Source organism: Canis aureus, chromosome 30 (assembly GCF_053574225.1).
Source record: "Canis aureus isolate CA01 chromosome 30, VMU_Caureus_v.1.0, whole genome shotgun sequence".
Lineage (NCBI taxonomy): Eukaryota > Metazoa > Chordata > Mammalia > Carnivora > Canidae > Canis > Canis aureus.
In genome coordinates, this window is record NC_135640.1 from 32,938,569 (window position 1) to 32,958,173 (window position 19,605).

The 19,605-nt window shown below is 38.5% G+C and overlaps 1 protein-coding gene across 2 annotated transcripts in view; it reads right to left on the reverse strand.

Annotated features, from left to right (window-relative positions):
* The window catches only part of GART (phosphoribosylglycinamide formyltransferase, phosphoribosylglycinamide synthetase, phosphoribosylaminoimidazole synthetase), a 32,075-nt gene that overhangs the window by 6,315 nt on the left and 6,155 nt on the right, over nt 1–19,605 (reverse strand). For both annotated transcript variants that reach the window (XM_077879055.1, XM_077879054.1), the window contains exons 3-17: nt 19,266–19,361; nt 18,655–18,829; nt 17,487–17,598; nt 16,513–16,581; nt 15,888–16,013; nt 14,163–14,250; nt 13,673–13,758; nt 13,320–13,488; nt 10,933–11,167; nt 8,811–8,905; nt 8,320–8,429; nt 7,133–7,331; nt 5,426–5,677; nt 5,034–5,186; nt 147–353 (exon numbers count right to left, since the gene is read on the reverse strand). In XM_077879055.1, coding sequence (XP_077735181.1) covers nt 147–353; nt 5,034–5,186; nt 5,426–5,677; nt 7,133–7,331; nt 8,320–8,429; nt 8,811–8,905; nt 10,933–11,167; nt 13,320–13,488; nt 13,673–13,758; nt 14,163–14,250; nt 15,888–16,013; nt 16,513–16,581; nt 17,487–17,598; nt 18,655–18,829; nt 19,266–19,361 — 2,172 coding nt within the window. The remainder of the gene's footprint in view (nt 1–146; nt 354–5,033; nt 5,187–5,425; nt 5,678–7,132; nt 7,332–8,319; nt 8,430–8,810; nt 8,906–10,932; nt 11,168–13,319; nt 13,489–13,672; nt 13,759–14,162; nt 14,251–15,887; nt 16,014–16,512; nt 16,582–17,486; nt 17,599–18,654; nt 18,830–19,265; nt 19,362–19,605) is intronic.

The window sequence follows — 19,605 nt, forward strand, 5'->3', positions numbered from 1 at the left end:
CGAGCTGGGGTTGTTGTCATATTATAGCTGTGTAAAGGCAGCTGCTATAGCCATAGCTAGAATAAAAGGTGGGCACAGCTGCAGAGGCAGGGCAGAGTTATAGTTCAGGTTATATACCTAAGAGCAACTACACAAGGAGCAATTACCTTCAGGACATGCCACCACTTTGCCAATCACCCAGGCTTCTTCCTTGTGCTGCTTAATATCCTTCAGAATCTGCTCCGTCAGATCCTTTGATACCACGAGGGCAGCCCCAACTCCACAGTTAAATGTTCTCGCCATCTCTTCTTCAGAGAGGTGTCCTTCCTGCTGTAGCCATGAAAAGATCCTGGGGATCCTCCAGCTTTGGGCATCTGAAAACAGGCAAGAATTGTCTGATTAACCTATTGTCTCTATAACGTATGCACATATATAAAGCTGTGGAGATTACAAGCAGTACTGCTACTTTATATAAGGTAAAACTATACGTTGGCCTTTCACAATTTTGGAGGGGGGGAGGATTCACCTGTACTGCAGATATCAAGAACATTTTTGCCGACACACTTGGCCAGTATTCACTATTTTTTTTTTTTTTTAAGTTTGTATTTATTTATGATAGTCAGAGAGAGAGAGAGAGAGAGAGAGAGAGAGAGGCAGAGACACAGGCAGAGGGAGAAGCAGGCTCCATGCACCGGGAGCCTGATGTGGGATTCGATCTCGGGTCTCCAGGATCGCGCCCTGGGCCAAAGGCAGGCGCCAAACCGCTGCGCCACCCAGGGATCCCCCAGTATTCACTATTAAGTGAGGTCTTGTACTGCATCAAGTAACTAGATTCTTAGGAATTCCCTAATGGGGAATTGTTACCAGCTGAATTCCAGTAAAAGTTTGAGAATGTTAAACTGGGTCTTAGCAATAACAAAATGCACTCTAGGTGTGATGCAAAACTAGGTGGCTTATGTTACAGACTTAGAGGAAACGTATCCACTATTTTAAAAAAGTCATACAATTTATAAAAGGTTAAAATCAAAATATGCCCGACCATATTTACTTTATTTTTTTAAAAGGTTTTATTTATTTGAGAAAGAGAGAGGACATGATGGTGGTGGTAGTTGTGGTGGGTGGGGGGGGGACCACAGAGAGACAAGCAGACTCCCCATTGAGCACGGAGCCCAAAACAGGGCTTAATCCTAGGCCCTGAGATCACAACCTAAGCCAAAATCAAGAGTCAGACTTTTTAACTGACTGAGCCACCACTCCTTAATGTATTTACTTTAAAATTTAGATTTAGGTCTGTTATAATACAACCAAAAACTTTAATAAAATTTTTAAAGGTAAAGGCATAAACACAACACACATTTATACTTGGATAGTTCTTTGGAATCTATAAGTTATGGGATCTGAATTGGAAAATAAATATTTACTTATGCTCATAAAATAGGGAAGCCACTGTGAACCTAGATTTTAAAAAGAAATTATTAAATTTTTAAAAGAATTATTAAAAATTATTAAAAATTATTAATTTTTAAAAGAAATTATTTTATTATTTATTATTTTATTATTTGTTTTTTTAAAGATTTATTTATTCATGAGACACACACACACACAGACACACACACACAGAGGCAGAGACACAGGCAGAGGGAGAAGTAGGCTCCATGCAGGGAGCCTGATGGGGAACTTGAACCTGGGAATCCAGGATCATGCCCTGAGCCAAAGGCAGGCACTCACCTCTGAGCCACCCTCAGAGGGTCCCTGAGCCTAGATTTTTAGAGAGAAAAAAGAGAGAGAGAGAGAGAAACAGGCAGAGGGAGAAGCAGGCTCTATGCAGGGAGCCCGACGCGGTATTCGATCCCAGGTCTCCAGGATCACGCCCTGGGTAGAAGGCGGTGCTAAACTGCTAAGCCACCGGGGCTGCCCTTATACTTGTTTTTATTTGTGTCTTTTCATGTCTTGTTAAGAGAAAGTTGAACTTTGAATCTCCCAGTCCCCCAGTTTTCTTTGGAGATAAAATAGCAAAGAACCAAATAAAATTACTTAAAAAAAAAAAAAAAAAGTAGTAGGGTTCATAGTAGGGTTAATGATCAGTTTCCCTTATTAACTTGGTATATTTGCTGGATAGTTGTTTCTTTTCTTTCTTTTTTTTTTTTTTTTAAGATTTTATTTATTCATGAGAGAGAGAGAGAGAGAGAGAGAGAGAGAGAGAGGCAGAGACACAGGCAGAGGGAGAAGGAGGCTCCATGCAAGAGCCTGATGTGGGACTCGATCCTGGGACTCCAGGATCAGGCCCTAGGCCAAAGGCAGGCACTAAACCGCTGAGCCACCCAGGGATCCCCAAAGATAGTTGTTTCTTTATTTTTATTTATTTATTTTTTAAAGTAAACTCTACCCTCAACATGAGCCTTGAATAAACTCACACCCCATGATCAAGAGTCAGGTACTCTACTGTCTGAGCCAGCCAAGTGCCCTGGATAATCAGTTCTTTAATGCTCTAGAGTTGATTAAAATTTTTAAAAAGCATCACATGTCTATGAACCTTCTCCTCTATCAGATTTAATTCCATTTCTTCTAGCTGGGACATGTCCATTCTTAAAAGCTGAGCTCAAAATATTTAGCTACTATGATGTTCACTGTGGTATCAATAGTCTAAAGTCAACAGCAACATAAACCAAATAGTGGTATATGCATCAAAAAAAAAAAAGGAATACTTGCCTCAAAAATGATGCTATTATGACAGCTGGATATTGATGATACATTAAATGGCTTACAAACTGATTTCATTTTAGCAAACTCATTTAAAGTATTTGTAAGCAAACAAATACTGACAGGCTAAGAGCCTAGTTTCTACAAATGAACAGACAAGTCATGAGTAATGTAACCAGCTGCAACTTTAATGTTGAAAATTGTTTACTTAAATCTGTTGTCCAACTAGGATTCATGCAAGAAACCTCAGAGGCTGATGTAAGGGCTTAACTCCTTTTTACTGGGACATGGACATTTGTGTGACTCAACCACAGTGGCTATTTGGGAATATGGCGGTATCAACTCTAAATCACGACCTATTTCTGACTTTGGATTCTCTCTTAGCTCCATGTATTCTGACTCTACTGTTGGCTCCGCAAATCTACTCACCTGTACCCACAGCTGCTTCCCCTCAGAAGTGACCCCTCCACTTGGCCAGCCAACTGGATCAAGCCAATCAATTTTTTTATTGTTGCTTGTGTTTCAAGGTGACACAGTTCTTACTTGGGGAGAAAAATCACGCAACCAGCTCCACCTTCACCTTCAGTACTGCTTGTTGTCTCATTCTTGTTTCTGATCTAGTCTACCTTATTATTTACTTCTTTCCTCAAGCCCTCACTCAGATTGCTGATCTCACTAAGCCCTTCTTACTTCACTGGGAAAGGGACCACTTTATGTGAACTTCTATGGTTTCTATTTTCTCAAGCCCATGTATATTGGTTGGCCGAGATAGATGGAGCAGTTCCTGTCTCTTTATGCTATAAAAACGGGGAGGAAAAACCTAGTTGCTCATTTTGCCTTGAGTATAAGTAATAATCCCCCCTTCCCTCTTACCAATAACTTTCTTGAAATAACCACCTCTATTCACTGTCTCTAGATCTCTGTCACTCATTCCTCCCACAATCATTGGGTGGGTGGTATCTACCGTCACTGAGATGCTTTCTGAGCTGACTCTGAATTATACTGGCTTATTTCTAGTTCTTTTTTTTTTTTTTTTTTTAATATATTTCTAGTTCTCATCTAGGTCTCTATGCTGTACCTAACAGTGCTGGCCAGTGTTGTGTTCTATTCCTTGAGTTCATGATACTTTTACATGGTTCATTCCCTGTTTCCGACTATTCTTTTCCAGTAATTTGGCCTCTGTTGATCTTTAAAGTGGACAGAACACTGAGAAACCACTTTTAGTTGCTTCCACTCTCTTGGCTATAACTATTACTATCTGCATATGAGCACGAAACTTAACTTGTCTGATCTCAACTTGTGTTCTCAGATACCTTAAAATAAACATTGAAAATTAAAACACTATTCCTGGGGCACCTGGGTGGCTCAGCTGGTTTAATGATTGATTTTTGATTTCAGATCAGGGTCATCTCAGGGTTGTGAGATTAAGCCCTGCCTTGGGCTCCACACTCAGTACGGAGTCTGCTAGAGATTCTGTTTCCCTCTGGCTTTCCCCACACTTGTACCCACTCATGCTCTCTTTCTCTCTAAAACACATAAATACGGCGCCTGGGTGGCTCAGTCGGTTGAGCATTTGACTCTTGATTTTGGCCCAGGTCATGATCGCAGGGTCTTATTATCTAGCCCTGCATCCAGCTCCATGCTCAGCAGGAAGTCTGCTTGAGATTCTCTCCCTCTACGCCTTCCCTTATACTCTCGTGCTCTAAGAAGTGAATAAGTCTTTTAAAAATAAAAAAATAAAATCTTTGGGTAAAAAACAAAAAACACTATTCCCACTTCCTACTCCAAATCTCTTTCTGCTGTGTTATGGGTGTTACCATCTACTCATTTGCTTAACTAGAAACTTGAGACTTCTTTTTCCTTCTAAGCACAAAGTGATTCTCAAATCTGTCTCCCTTCTCTATGCTGTGGTTTGGGTCCCCTGGATACCAACCCCTCATATTCCCCATCACATTTCATCTATGTAAGTCAACTATATGAGAGAATATTATGCCTTATAAATGTGGTTAATAAAACAAAGAAGGGCAGCCCGGGTGGCTCAGTGGTTTAGCACTGCCTTCAGCCTGGGGAGTGATCCTGGAGACCTGGGATCGAATCCCATGTCGGGCTCCCTCCATGGAGCCTGCTTCTCCCTCTGCCTGTGTCTCTGCCTCTCTCTGTGTCTCTCATGAATAAATAAATAAAATCTGAAAAAGAATAGCAGAAAGAGAAAGGTCAGCCTCATTTTTTCTGAGAAACCCCAATAATTAAGAATTTTCCATATCTATAATTATATGTGTACTAACTACTCACAGTTTTCTTCCATAATACATTTCTCCAATGGTTTTCGGAGAAGTTCATTTTAGTAATCTTACCTAAATCCACCCCAAATTTCTGAGGAAGGACTCTGGGGATGTTTTCTAGCAATCCTCCACCAGTAATATGGGCAAAGGCCTTCACATGTCCTGAACGTAGGACAGGTAACAGCGAATGGCTGTAGATTCGGGTTGGAGTTAGAAGTAAGTCCCCTGTGTATTGGAGAGATAAGACAAATTTAGCCTACAAATGTAAAACCAAAGCATATATAAAAAACAATTCTGAAATGCAGAATGATTTGACCCTGCAGACATGCCAGTTCTATGGAAATGTCCAAAGAGTGAAAACATAGGATAATGTAATTTATTCCATTCTAATTAACTAATGAAAGACTAACCCATTAAGTGTTGCTCACACATTTCCAAGCAGGAGAATTTAAATGTATGTTTACCTAAGGTCTGGTCACCACAGCCATCGGGTGCTGGAGACGAGTACTGGAGGGAAGATTTTGCTACAATTTTCCTGACAAGGCTAAATCCATTGCTGTGAAGACCAGATGAAGCTATTCCAATAACAACATCCCCTTCGGTGATTCTTTCCAGGTGAGGAAGTTTCTGATCCCGCTCCATGGCACCAACGGCAAAACCAGCTAGGTCATATTCTCCTGGAGGATACATGTCAGGCATTTCTGCAGTTTCACCTCCTGGCAGGACAATAAAATGAGAACCATGATAAGCATAATATTTATAAACCTGTCTAGGACGTACTGACACCAGGAACTCTTTTTTTTTTTAAAGTTTGTGTATGTATGTATGTATGTAATCTCTATACCCAATATGGGGCTTAAACTCACAATCCCAATATCAAGAGTCTCATGGTTTTCTAACTAAGCCAGCCAGGTGCCCCTACTCTTCTTATGAACAATTACACATGTGGCTATATTCTGCAAACGTTAAAAAAAATGTACTCTATTAGCTGCCTAACAGAACTTTTGACCAAGCATGACTTCAAGGGAAACAGTACTAATTTCCAGAAAGGATAGTGTAACCTCCAAACAACATTTTCTTTAAAGAATGAATGCTTGCTTGAATGTTTCTATTGTAGTTTAATTTTAGAAATGCTTTCACCTGTATTTGATTTTTATAATCACTGTATATTCCAGATGATGGTACAGTCTTAGAGAAGTGATTTAGTCAGGCCTGCTTAAATGCAAGGCCTGACTAAATATAGTATATATATTTAAATATATATATATTTAAAAGATTTTATTTATTTATTCATGAGAGACAGAGAGAGAGAGGCAGAGACATAGGAAGAGGGAGCCTGATGCAGCACTCAAACCCAGGACCCCAGGATCATGACCTGAGCCAAAGGCTGACGCTCAACCACTGAGCCACCCAGTGTCCCTGTGATCCTATGTAAAGGCAGACTCCAAATTATAAACTGTCCTAAAAGATGGTTAAAAGGTAATTTTGGCTTTTGGGACAGATGTGTCCACAGAAATGGCTGATATACAAAAGAGGTAGTTTTATTGCTTGGTCAACCTGTAAATTCATTTTGCTCAAAGTTCCCATATATATTTAAGTAATATTCCTGTAAATCTTAAGTACATTTTATTCATAGCGTTATCTCTGTTGGAAAATAACGCTTAAGATTTAGAATGTCATGAATCATCTACTGCTGCAGGCCAGGAGGAGGAAGGGGTAAAGATCAGGGAGAAAGATAAGGCCTGGCTCACAGTTTAAGAGTAGGAGTCTGGGGGACAAACCCTTGAGGACGGGCTTGAAGGCATCAGGATCTAAGTTTTCTTCAAGTAATGTTACCTCTATTTTATTTGCATCACTATGTCATCTATAGTTTTTCTTTTTTCTTATACTTTTTTTGTTTTTTAAAAGATCTTATCCTTTTGAGAGGGGGAGAGAGAGAGGAAAAGCACAAGAGCAGGGGGAGAGAGAAGCAGACACCCTGCTGAGCAGGGAGCCCAATGTGGCGGCTCAATCCCAGGACTCCAAGACTATGACCCGAGCTGGAGGTAGACGCTTAACCAACTGAGCTACCCAGGTGCCCCTACAGTTTTTCTTCTTAGCTATATTGGTACTGATCACATTTATACACAGGGTTAAAATACAGGAAGGACATGTGATTAAAATGGTCATACCAAGGAGAGCACATCCAGCTTTTCTGCAAGCTCTGGCAATTCCAGTGACAACTGCTTCAGTTGTATCGAGGTCAAGTTTTCCACAGGAAAAGTAATCGAGGAAGAAAAGGGGCTCAGCCCCTTGAGCTAGAATGTCATTGACACACATTGCAACCAAATCTTGACCAATAGTATCATGTTTATCACACTGCTGGGCAATCTAAAGAAGCACAATACAAACATCCACATAAGAGAATAAACTCCAAATCATACCTTGTCAGTTTATCAATGGAGGCTAATAAATATTACCGCTATTTGGCTACCTGCTCTAAACACCTAAAGACAAAATACTAAATTCTGATAAACCACTTGACTGAAAAGTATCCCATTTTTAAATTTTTAAAAAAGATTTTGAGTGAGTGAGAGAAAGCATGAGCAGGGGAGGAGGAGCAGGGGGAGAGGGAGAAGCATGTTCCCCGCTGAGCAGAGAGTCAGGAAATCATGACCTGAGCCAAAGGCAGATGCGTAACTGAGCCATCTAGGTGCTCCCAAAAGTGTCTTTAAAAAAAAAAAAAAAAAAAGATTTTATTTATTCATTCATGAAAGACTGAGAGAGAGAGAGAGAGAGAGAGAGAGAGGCAGAGACACAGGCAGAGGGAGAAGCAGGCTCCATGCAGGGAGCTCAACGTGGGACTTGATCCCGGGTCTCCAAGATCACGCCCTGAGCTGAAGGCGGAGCTAAACCGCTGAGCCACCCAGGCTGCCCAAGTAGCCCATTAAAAAAAAAAAAAAAAAAAAAAAAAGTTATTTATATAGAGAGGAAGAGGGAGTGTGTGTACACGAGTTGGGGGAGAGGCAGAGGGAGAGAAATCAAGCAGACTCCCAGCTGAGCATGGAGCTGGATGCAGGACTGGATAATAAGACCCTGAGATCATGATCTGAGTCAAAATCAAGAGTCTGATGCTTAACCAACGGAAACTACCCATGTGCCACACAAAGTATACCATCTAATTCTCTCCATTAATCTTCCAGCCAGATATAGTTGCAACAACATTATGTTTTATGGTTTAAACATTAACCATGTTTTATGGTTATTTGGAGTATTTCTCTTTAGTGCATATACGTCAAGAGGGGAAAATATGTATTGATATACGGTAAATTCTCTTATCATTCATAAAAGACCTTTAATCACATAGGTGTCTGATTACCTTCAGTTTAGTTCCAACACCATCTGTTCCACATGCCAGAAGAGGATCTCTGAAACCAGCTGCTTTCAAATCAAAAAGACCAGCAAAACCTCCAAGATCAACATCACAGCCTAACGGGGAGAGGAAACTAATTATCTGCTGCATTTTAATAGATTAAACATGGATATACAAACACTTCTTAAGCATGGCAAAAATAAGAAATGCCTTTCTTGAGAATGGGGAAAAATACAATGTGCTCAAAGAAATGATCAAAAAAGTAATTATATATGAAAGAGGCAGACATAATCTTTTTGAATTTAATAAGGATAAGAAATGCTGTTCTTAATATTAGAGACAAAAAAAGCAGACGACTATGGGTTTGGCTTAAACAGGGCAAGACTTAACAACCTAGCATTAATTTGACACATTTTCCTCAGTAAACTACAAAGCCCAAATCAATTCACAATGTCTGTCAAAGCTAATGAACCAGCAAAGGGCAGGCTCTGACTTACCTGGTCTGGAAGTAGCTTTGGCTAAAGGTTTAATTTTTTGGACCAGCATATTTCCAGCTGCAATGTCTACCCCAGATTCTTTGTAAGTCAGGCCCCTAAAGATTTAAACAAAAACACATCACCTAAATGCCAGGGAAAATTGTTTAAAATATTACTTGATACGGAAGATGATTTTTGTATCTTTGAATGTGCCAGGCCCCATCCACAGATTTGGATTTTAACTTGAAAAGGGCAGGGCCTAGAAATTGAAATGTATTAAAATGAATTCCCTAGTGGACTCAATTGTATTATCACTGTTGAGAACTACTTCTCTTATTTCATCTAGAAGTACTTCTCACAGGTAGCTGGATATACTGATATTTTGCTACATTTCTCTGTTCAATTTTGGTATGGGAAGGAAAGGAATGCCAAAATGGAGTAAAAAAAGTGAAAATTAGGATTATACACACTCTACAAAGAAACTCCTAAATAATGAAACTGGACTCTTATTGTAGTAGAGAACTATGTAAGTTTCCTTATGGCTAAAAATAGCATGAAACAAGATAAAAACATGTTGGAAAAAGCAAAACCAGATGATAGTGCATCATTCCCTTCTAAACAGGGCCAACATGTTGCAGTAGTGCATCGAAAGCTCATGAACAACACTGGGAATTCAGTAGCCTTGCTTTACAAAAATGAGTACTTTGGCCTCCTGGGATGTAGTGATACATGAAGAACTATGAAATTCTATTAGAAACAAGGAGTCAGGGTACCAACAGAGTTGAAAGCTCTAGCAATTAACTCCAATGAAATTAGCAACCTGGGCTCATGCTCAGATAGGAAACAAAGTTCTACTGGTTTAAAAAAAACCTTTCTCAGCAGCTGGTATTGTGACCTCTCATTTTCTTCATCTATAATGAGCTCAGATTAGTATTGAGATCCCAGGCTCTTATAATTGGTCATTTCAATGGAATCTGGTTATTTTAAAACAAAAAATAAAACTTTGGCATGGTATTTTAATGTTCTTAAGCCTAAAAATTTCCAGTATTTAAACTTTTTTTTTTTTTAAGATTTTATTTATTTATTCAGAGAGAGAGAGAGAGAGAGAGAGAGAGGGGCAGAGACACAGGCAGAGGGAGAAGCAGGCATCATACAGAGAGCCTGACATGGGACTCGATCCAGGGTCTCCAGGATCATGCCCTGGGCTGCAGGCGGCGCTAAACCGCTGCACCACGGGGGCTGCCCCAGTATTTAAACTTTGAATGTGTCTCTCGGAATCCCTGAGTGGCTCAGCGCTTTAACGCCTGCCTTCGGCCCAGGGTGTGATCCTGGAGACCCGGGATCAAGTCCCGCATCAGGCTCCCTGCATAGAGCCTGCTTCTTCCTCTGCCTATGTCTCTGCCTCTGTCTCTCTCCTCTGTGTCCTTCATGAATAAATAAAATCTTTAAAAAAAAATAAATGTGTCTCTCAATTAATTTATTTCTCATGGATGAACTAAACGAACAATAATAACTGTGATCTATACTTAAGAAATCAAAACACCCACATTTGCAATTAATAGTTTATTGAATTTACAAAGGAATAGTTGTACTAACAAATTAATAAGGGGGTCAAAAAATACATTTCAGTAATAAACACAGTAACAAAATAAGACTGTCAAAATTTACAGTAGAATCAATTAAGTTGCAAAGGAAGATGGCCAATATTTTCAAATTGCAAATTTGCAATAATTTCAAATTTCAAATTGCATTCTTTGACAAAACCAAGAACTAAGATAAAAATACAACAGTAAATATTTAAATATATAACTCAAAAATCCTTTTCCCCATCTTTATTGACGAATGGACAAATGATTGTATACATTTAAAATATACAATGTAAAAAAGTCCTTAACATTACTGGGATTCTACTAAACTGAGAAAAAACAAAAAAGAGCTACCATGAAGCTTTTCCCATTTCGTTTGAATATTGTTGTAACTAGTTTTGACTCAAACTAAATGCAAATTAAAGTCAGTCCCATAGAAAAGATTATTGAAATGACTTAGTATAGGTTCATAGAATTTTCTATATGGCCATTTATACCAGTTCTGAAGCTATGCTAGTTCTGAAGTTGTGCTAGAACCACCTCAGTAAGTAATTTACCTGGGCTGCTGCTGGAAGAAGGCTATGGCACGGTAGCCAATGTCCTTCCTGTAAAAGGCTCCCTCAAATTTTATAGCAGATAGTCCTTTCTTTGCTTCTTCAAGGGCCAAGAGGAGATTTTCCTGGATTGCTGTTACCGTAAGGACTCTACCCCCGTTAGTCACCACTTTGCCATCTTTCAGGGCAGTGCCTGCATGGAATACCTCCAGTCCTAAAGCTTGAGCCTCGGGAAACCCTATAAGAGAGCAGATTTACATCATAACAATAGTCTACACTTCTAAAGTGGTTTATAATTTCTGTAAGTTTTTATTTCACTTAAATGAATCTTCACAAGAATCCTAACAGGAAGGAATAAAGCAACAAGATAGCAAATAGACCCTCTCTCTTAAGAATAGTCTGTTCTGCTCTAGGTGATAACTGCATTATCCTTAATCTGTGTTATAAACCTCATGTAAGATCTATTGTTTCAATGGGGGAGGAAAAAAATAAGAGCCTCCTGCTAAATAGAGGCCTTACCAATAACATAAACAGTCGATTAATGCATATTTTGTATGTTATATGCTATATTCTTACAATAAACTAGAGAAAAAAAATGTTATTAACAATGTCGTAAGAAAGACAAAATACATTTATAGTACTGTACAAAACTCCATGTTTAAGAGCACCCATGTAGTTCAAACCCCGTTGTTTAAGGGTCAGCTGTATAGTTATTCTCTCCAGACAGGACATTAAAAACTACAACTTAAAAGGGGAGATAAGAAAACAAAACAAAACAAAACAAACAAACCCTAAAATCAATGAATAAAACCTGTACTTGATCACATCTTTTACTTAAAAGAATTCCTTTTTTTTTTTTAAAGAATTCCTTTTATCACAGCCATACAAGCTGCCTTCTTTCTTCTTTAAATAAACAGAATAACTGTAATGCAAAACATCCTTAATATTTTCCCTAATATAACAATTGTAAAATCTTAAGACAAATTTGATTTAAATTTGGTTTTAGGTCCAGTCTAAAATCCCGTTTTATTTTCATTTGAATTATTCTTAAGCTCTCATATACAATTTTACACTTAAATATTATTAGACCATATTTTTCATATTCTCAAGTAACCAACATGGGCAGTTTACACAAAGATAGCTTCTTAACTAAAAAATAAACAAAAAACCAAAAAAAACCCACCCCACTTAAAGTTTGTCCTATTAGGTCACCACTTCTCTTTTAGCATCCTAGCTGGTGATTTGTTAATATAAGTTCTCTAAATGTCTTTATAACACAGGGGCATTCAGTCATAAGTACCCAAGTACCTCCTGTTATTTGGAATATCTGACACAATATCTGCTGTGTCAGAAATGACTATTATACTTGTCACCTCAATCTTAGGGAAATTTCACCAATATAAGTGATCTTGATTCTATCCCTTCTCTATTCATTTTAAAAGTCAATCAGGGGTACCTGGGTGGCTCAGTCTGTTGAGTATCTGACTCTTGATTTTGGATTAGGTCATGGTCTAGGGTAGTGAGACTGAGCCCTGGCATCTGGCTCTGTGTCCAGTGTGGAGTCTGCTTGAGATTCTCTCCCTTTCCCTTCCTTCCCCTTGTGCTCCCTCCCTGCTCACGAGTGTGTGTATGCACATGCACTCTCTAAAATAAAGAAAAAAAAAAAAAGGCAATCAATTCCTAACTGCACAGTTGCCACAACTGGGATTCACAGGGCAATGAACTCACTGTCTAGGCAAGACAGATCTGGGGTGTTTGAACCAAACACACTGCTGGGATCCTGAGGGAGACCAAACTACAGGCTGCTGAGCATCATGGAGGACTGCCTTTGGGCTCATGGCACTAGAACTTATTTAGCATTTTAAGACACTGTTTTATTTAATATCATTTAACAAGAGACGCCTCATTTCCTGTAGAGAGACGGGAGAGAAGGCTATAGTTTTGAAACGTTTTTAATTCCATCATCCAAGTGACTACGGGGTATGCTGCAAACAGGAGGTAAAGGGTGAGGGGGTCTAGTTGTGATCATGCCGCTGAAATCTATCTCATTGACGTAGCGTCTACTACTGTTGTTCTGACTCTCCTGAGTTCCCTTAATTTTCCTGGCTCTTGGAGGATGGAAGAGAAAGGCACACTTGAGTGATACTCTAGAAACCTGGCTATGCCCATTTAGATATTCCTTGTGCAAGAAGGGAGATGGACAGCAGTTCTTTAAATACAGTAATTTTGGATATTTGCACACCCACATCCAACATGGTTAAAACCCCCCTGGAAGGTTTCTGACAGCCTTACGCCCCTAAAAGAAGCAGAGCATGGCATGGGAGGAAGGCCTACTGTAACACTGCTCACTTGTCACACTGTAATTCCACCTTTTGTTCTCAGATATTCACCTGTTATCTCCACACCCTTGGTGTAATCTCCTGGATAGCCTTTACTTGCCATTACCACAGTTATGGCAGCACGGTTATCAAGCCAAACAGGCAGAGATGTGCAGAGCAGGCCATCCAAGGTAGACTGAATCACTTCATAAAGATCACTTTTAAGAAGTGGGAGGATCACCTGGAAAAACATAATCAACATAGCAACTGAGAGAAATCTTAGTTCTCTCTAGACAATGTATTCACTGAGATACCAGCAGAATTTGCATATATTCCTTAAAGGTAATTATTTTGAGGCTGATAAATTCTGAGATTAAAACACATATATTTACAAAATAACAATTGATACTCTAACTGTTACCCACTTGGCACTCCGGATCACCAAAACGGCAATTAAACTCCAGAACTTTTGGGCCCTCCTTGGTCAGCATTATACCAGCGTAGAGAACACCTTCATTGAAACAGAAACAAAGATAAATTATAGGGCACCCCATGTGGCTCAGCGGTTTAGTGCTGCCTCTGGCCCAGGGCGTGATCCTGGAGTCCCAGGATCAAGTCTCACATCAGGCTCCCTGCATGGAACCTGCTTCTCCCTCTGCCTCTCTCTCTCTCTCTCTCATGAATAAATAAAAAAAAAACTTTAAAAAACAAACAACCCCCCCCCCAAATTATAATGAAAACAATGTATTGTGACTGAAAATTAGAATATAAATTACTAATACTCCAGGTTCTGCACTAACTATGGCAAAAGTTATGGTCAATTGAAAGGTGCTGAAGAAGGAGAAATGGGGGAAGTTTTGTCAACATGTAAAGTCACTCTATGAATAATGTCCATAGTGAAATCAATATGCTCACCTGTGTATGGCATGCCCTCCTGCTGCATGCCATCCACTGTTCTCTGAAGAATGGTGTTTTTTATTTTCAGGAACAAATCCTTAGAAACCTGGGGAACATATAGGAACGTTAAAATGTAACTAAGTATTAAAAAAAAAATAACCATCTTGTAAGCAGTACCAAATGGACAATGAAAGGGGACTGTGAGAATTATTTTTTTTACTAATTCAGATAGACTGAGCATTTGAAATTCATAAATTTTTAAAATCCTCATATTGACTCTATCAAGTAAGTAGTTACCCTTATTCTTTAAAATAGGAAAGAACAACTCTGCAGATAAAAATTCTAAGCAGAAGCTAGGTTATATATTTATTGATCAGTGTCAACTGCCATATCAGGATTAAATGTTAAATCACCTTTTACTACTAAACCTACACATTTTTTAAACATGTAAACAAACCTTACTAAAAGTTTTCTGAAACATAATAAAAATGAAAAAAAGCCTCTCTACTACTTTGAGGTCCTTTTGTATCCTTCTGGTATATTCTATGCTACTTCATAAGTCTATTAAGAATCTATAAATTTATAAATTTAATTATAAAAATGAGACTTAGAGTTCTTTTCTTTTAAATATTTTATTTTAGGTGCTCTTGGGTGGTTTAGTTAAACATCTGCCTTCAGGTGAGGTCATGATCCAGGGTCCTGGGATGGAGCCCCGTGTTGGGCTCCCTGCTTAAGCAGGGAACCTGATTTCTCTCTGCCTGCTGTTCCCCCTGCTTCTGCTCGCACTCTTTGTCAAATAAATAAATAATTAAAAAAATAAAAAAAATTAATTTTATTTTTCAGTAATCTCTATGCCCAACCTAGGGCTCAAACTCAAAACCCCAAGACCAAGAGATATACTCGATGAACTGAGGCAGCCAGGCGCCCCTAGTGATGTTCTTTTTTAAGGTTTTATTTATTTATTCATGAGAGACACACACACACACAGAGGCAGAGACACAGGCAGAGGGAGAAGCAAGCTCCATGCAGGAAGCATGATGTGGGACTCGATCCTGGAACTCCAGGATCACGCCCTGAGCCGTAGGTAGACTCTCAACTGCTGAGACACCCAGGTGTCCCCCTAGTGATGGTTCTTACACTAAAATCACTTTTCCCAAACAGTAGCGTAACTTAAATCTTGTTTTGTTTTTAATCTTTATAATTGAGGAAAATGTGTATAAGGCACTATATTATCAGCACAAACACTGTTCATTATTATCATTGAAAAGAATAACTGAGTTTCTGAAGTGCCAGTTCTACTTATAAGACACTCAATGCAGATTTCTTCTAAAAACTGTCCAGAAAGAATTTGGAAACATGCTTTATGTACCCACCATGAAGTACAGAAATGATAAGAACAAATTATAGTCTGACTTGGTTCTCAATTCATCTGTTTCACACAAAGTAGGATTTACTTCATCCAAAGATAAATAAAACATAATTCTGGACTATAATTGGTGCTCATGGGTTAAAAATAGTGGGTACAGAGCAGGACATAGAAGGACCTGTTCAATCTATACTTAATTTTTCAGACTTTAGCAGAAAAGGTTTGTTTTAGAGTGAGACTAGAAGAGCTACTTTTCATTTAATAGGAAATCCAAATGGCTGAGTAATAATACCATGTACAGAAAACAGAAAAGTATGGTCCAAGAGCTCTTTGAGAAGACTTAAATAATGACTCCTGAACTTCAACTTGGGCCATACCTGAGGTGCTGGACAATAGGCCCCCATTCCCCCTGTGTTGGGGCCATGATCTCCTTCCAGCAATCGCTTATGGTCTTGTGCTGGAGGCATGGGGGCCACAGTCCTTCCATCAGTGAAGCACAGACACTGCAGAGAAAACAAAATAGTCCACTTATCTTAAATGGCAAAAAGTAAAAAAAGTTTAATGAGGGGAACTATATGTACTAATTCTACTCAGGGGAAAAATTTTTGCTTATAGTAAGTTGAAACATAAATAACCCTAAGCTATCCACATCAAGAATCAGAACATCTTATATACTCAATTTCTGAAGGATCTGTAATATTTGAGCCAGTTAGGGGAAAAAAAAAAGTCAAGCTACTCCCAAAGTGAAGTATTTCAACTTTGGCCTTCTTAAATAATATGATAAAAATCCAAGTCCTCTATTGATATACTGGGCATGATTAAAAGAGGGTAGATTTTTTTCACTTGCATCCAAAGTACTAAACATATACGAATTCCTTTGTAAGTACTGGGTTTATGCTTTCAGATGAAACAACCATAATAAATCAAGTCCTCCTGGGGCTTGCAGATCAGATTCTATAGCTTCTCCTACTCTATGATAGCCCAAAAGATGGATATACATACAGACACCTCTTCTCCTTCAAGAAGTTCTTCGATGACAATTGTTTCTCCAGCTGCTCCAAAAGCTTTATCCTTGTTGAACAGGGGGTAAGGAGGGTAAGAAAAAGGCTGTTGTCATTTTTCATCATTTGTATCATGAACCAATTCATTAGTATTGTAATTTCTTCTTCCTTTTCTGAGAGCCTCAAAGGAATATATGAATCTCTCTTTTTTAAAGTTTATTTATTTGTGGCACCTGGCTGGCTCAGTCAGAGAACATGTGACTCTTGATCTTGGGATCATAAAATAGAGTCCCACATCAGGTGTAGAGATTACTTAAATAAATAAACTTTAATTTTTTTAAAGTTTATTTAGTAATCTCCAACCAGGCGCCCCATATGAATATTTCCTATTTTGACAAGTGGCAATAATGCAGAGCCAGCACGGGTACAGATGATATGAACATATAATTAACACTCTTCTGCGGATCTGGCTTTGCAGTTTCCAATCATGTAACAGAAAAAGATTATTTTCACCCTTACCATTTAATTCTTATGTGTGATTATTATGATATGCTTGCTTACTACATTTTGTACTAGAGATTATGCCTTTGAATATAGATTTCTATAAAGGAGAATAACCACCAAGAGGGATGGTATGAGGAAAGTATATTAATTCATTCCTTCACTTCTCTTAGACCTAGGACACTAAGGACAAATACTTTTGTCTACATGGATGATTGAGAATTTGAATGTTCTATAGTTTGAGGATTTTCTATCTTTCCACAGCAGACAAAGCATGCTAGAACTTACTTCCAAAGAACAGCATAGTAGTTTAGCCATCAGTGTAAATCTGATATAGAGATGAATAATATACGGAATTAAAAAAACACAAAAAACTTACCTGTGTATTTGCTAGATGACGTCTCATCTTGAGAAACGTTTCATAAACTTAAGGAGTATCCATCACAGTGTGACTTTTCCAGAGGAACAACCTACCTGCATAATCTCCTGTACAGCCTTGCAGGCCTCTTCTGTGCTCTTGGCAACAATCACCCCTTTTCCAGCTGCAAGACCACTGGCCTTTACAACCAAAGCAGGGAAGTCTGCACTGTGAAGACAGAGCATCTCAATATTCAATAAAAATCCTTACAATTCAAAAGCTTAAAGCACTCTAAAATGCAATGATGTGCTATAGCAAGCACCAAAAAAACAGAAAAAAAATTTACTTATACCAACACCATTTTGATGTACTTCCCACCGGGATTTTTTCCCCTACATATTCCTTTATACTTGTGATCATAGGATACATACAATTTTGTTTTTTTCACTTATCATGAGATCATACAGGCAACATCTTTGGAAGACTAAAGCAGTTGTACAGTCAGGTATGGAAGGATCCTTAAGAACAGAGTAGTGAATTGTATTCTCATTCCAGTAGAAGATGTGACTGTATAAGATCATCATAAGCATGGATACACAAATCATTTCTGGAAGTACACAGAAGAAACTATTCTTGATAATTAAGGTCTTCTGTTGGATGGGACTGGAGATCTAGAAGGAGACTTACCCAAAGTAAGTAACAAAATTGTTACTTACCCAAGGCATCTGGCTACAAGGAAATAATAACATTCAGTGTCTAAGAAACCCTGTAGGATGAAGAATGAATAAAAAATGAAATTGACCCAACTAAAAGGAAAACATACCAGGTAAAAGGGAGAAGTGGCAATAAAAAAAGGGCAAAGGGCATGTGTCTACCGTCATTAATTGCTTCATAATTTTAATGTAACGGAGAACAAGAATGTTTAGTCTTAAGATTTAGATCTAAGTGGCAGTGGTAGAAGGCCATTATTTATGAAAAAATCAATATCCTTTATGTTGTAAGATGCGACTGTGTTTGTTAATTTGACCATAAAAGGAGTGTATGACTGCTGAACCAAATGTTATCTTTTCCTCTAGAAACTCTTCAGTAATATTATTCTTTTCCCAAGGCCACAAGATTGTACAATGATACATGTACAGAGTCCCATTTTATTTTGATGTTGGAAAAACCTACACAGCATGAGGTTTTCTCCTATGATTATCTTACTGTAAACCTGTGACACAAAAGTGACCTGTATATTTACACATCCTAACAACTGCCCCCAACAGGCAGTCTTCTAGCTACCTCATTATAAAGCTGCAGGCCTCTTCAGGTTTGCTGAAAGCTTTCCACCGTGCAGTTGGGATTCCATGTCGGTCCATAAACTCTTTGGCAAATCTCTTGCTGGACTCTAATTGAGCTGCTTCTGCAGTGGGACCAAAGCATCGCACTCCTGCAGATGTCAGGTTCCCAGCGATTCCTATTGATGGAAATGAGCAGCTTTAGGTGAACCAAGATCTCTGTAGAGCCTTGTCACTCTGAAGAATCAGGATTACACTGACATAAGACAGATGAGTAAAGGCAGAAAAGAAGTTTTTCATGCAGTCTACAGGATATAAACAAAAATCTTACTAACATGTGATTCAAATCCAGCAAAAGTCAAACATATGACAGAGCAGAATATAAACAATTAAAATGTTTTCCACAGTTGCAAATCTGCTCTTTCATTCATGACATTATTGACGCATCAGGGAAAAAAATAGTAGAATCCATAAATTTTAAGAAGGTGATAGTTCTTTTCCCACTGTGATATGATAGTAAAAATCTTCATCTGCAAAAAATGAATTGGCTTAGATGACCTCTAAGCTCCTGTTGGCATTGCATCTACTGTAACAATAAATAGAAACAAACTTTACCAGCAGCCAGAGGTGCCTCTGGTCCAACAACCACGAATTCAATTTTCTCATCTTTGCAGAACTGAGCAAGGGCAGTGTGGTCACTGATGGAGATGGCTATAAATAGAAAAAAAAAAAAACACAACATCTCACTTGATACAAACATTCCTTAAGTTAATCAATTATGTTGAAAAATAAATACTATACTTTGAAATGCTTATTAATGATTGCTTTTCTTTTATGGGTAGAGATGACAATTTCACCATGAGAAATTCAGAGCATACTGCATTAGGCTAACCAACAAAGCTCAGTCCTTGATTATTACAACCAGTTAGACGAAGATACCAGGAAGCTTCCCAAA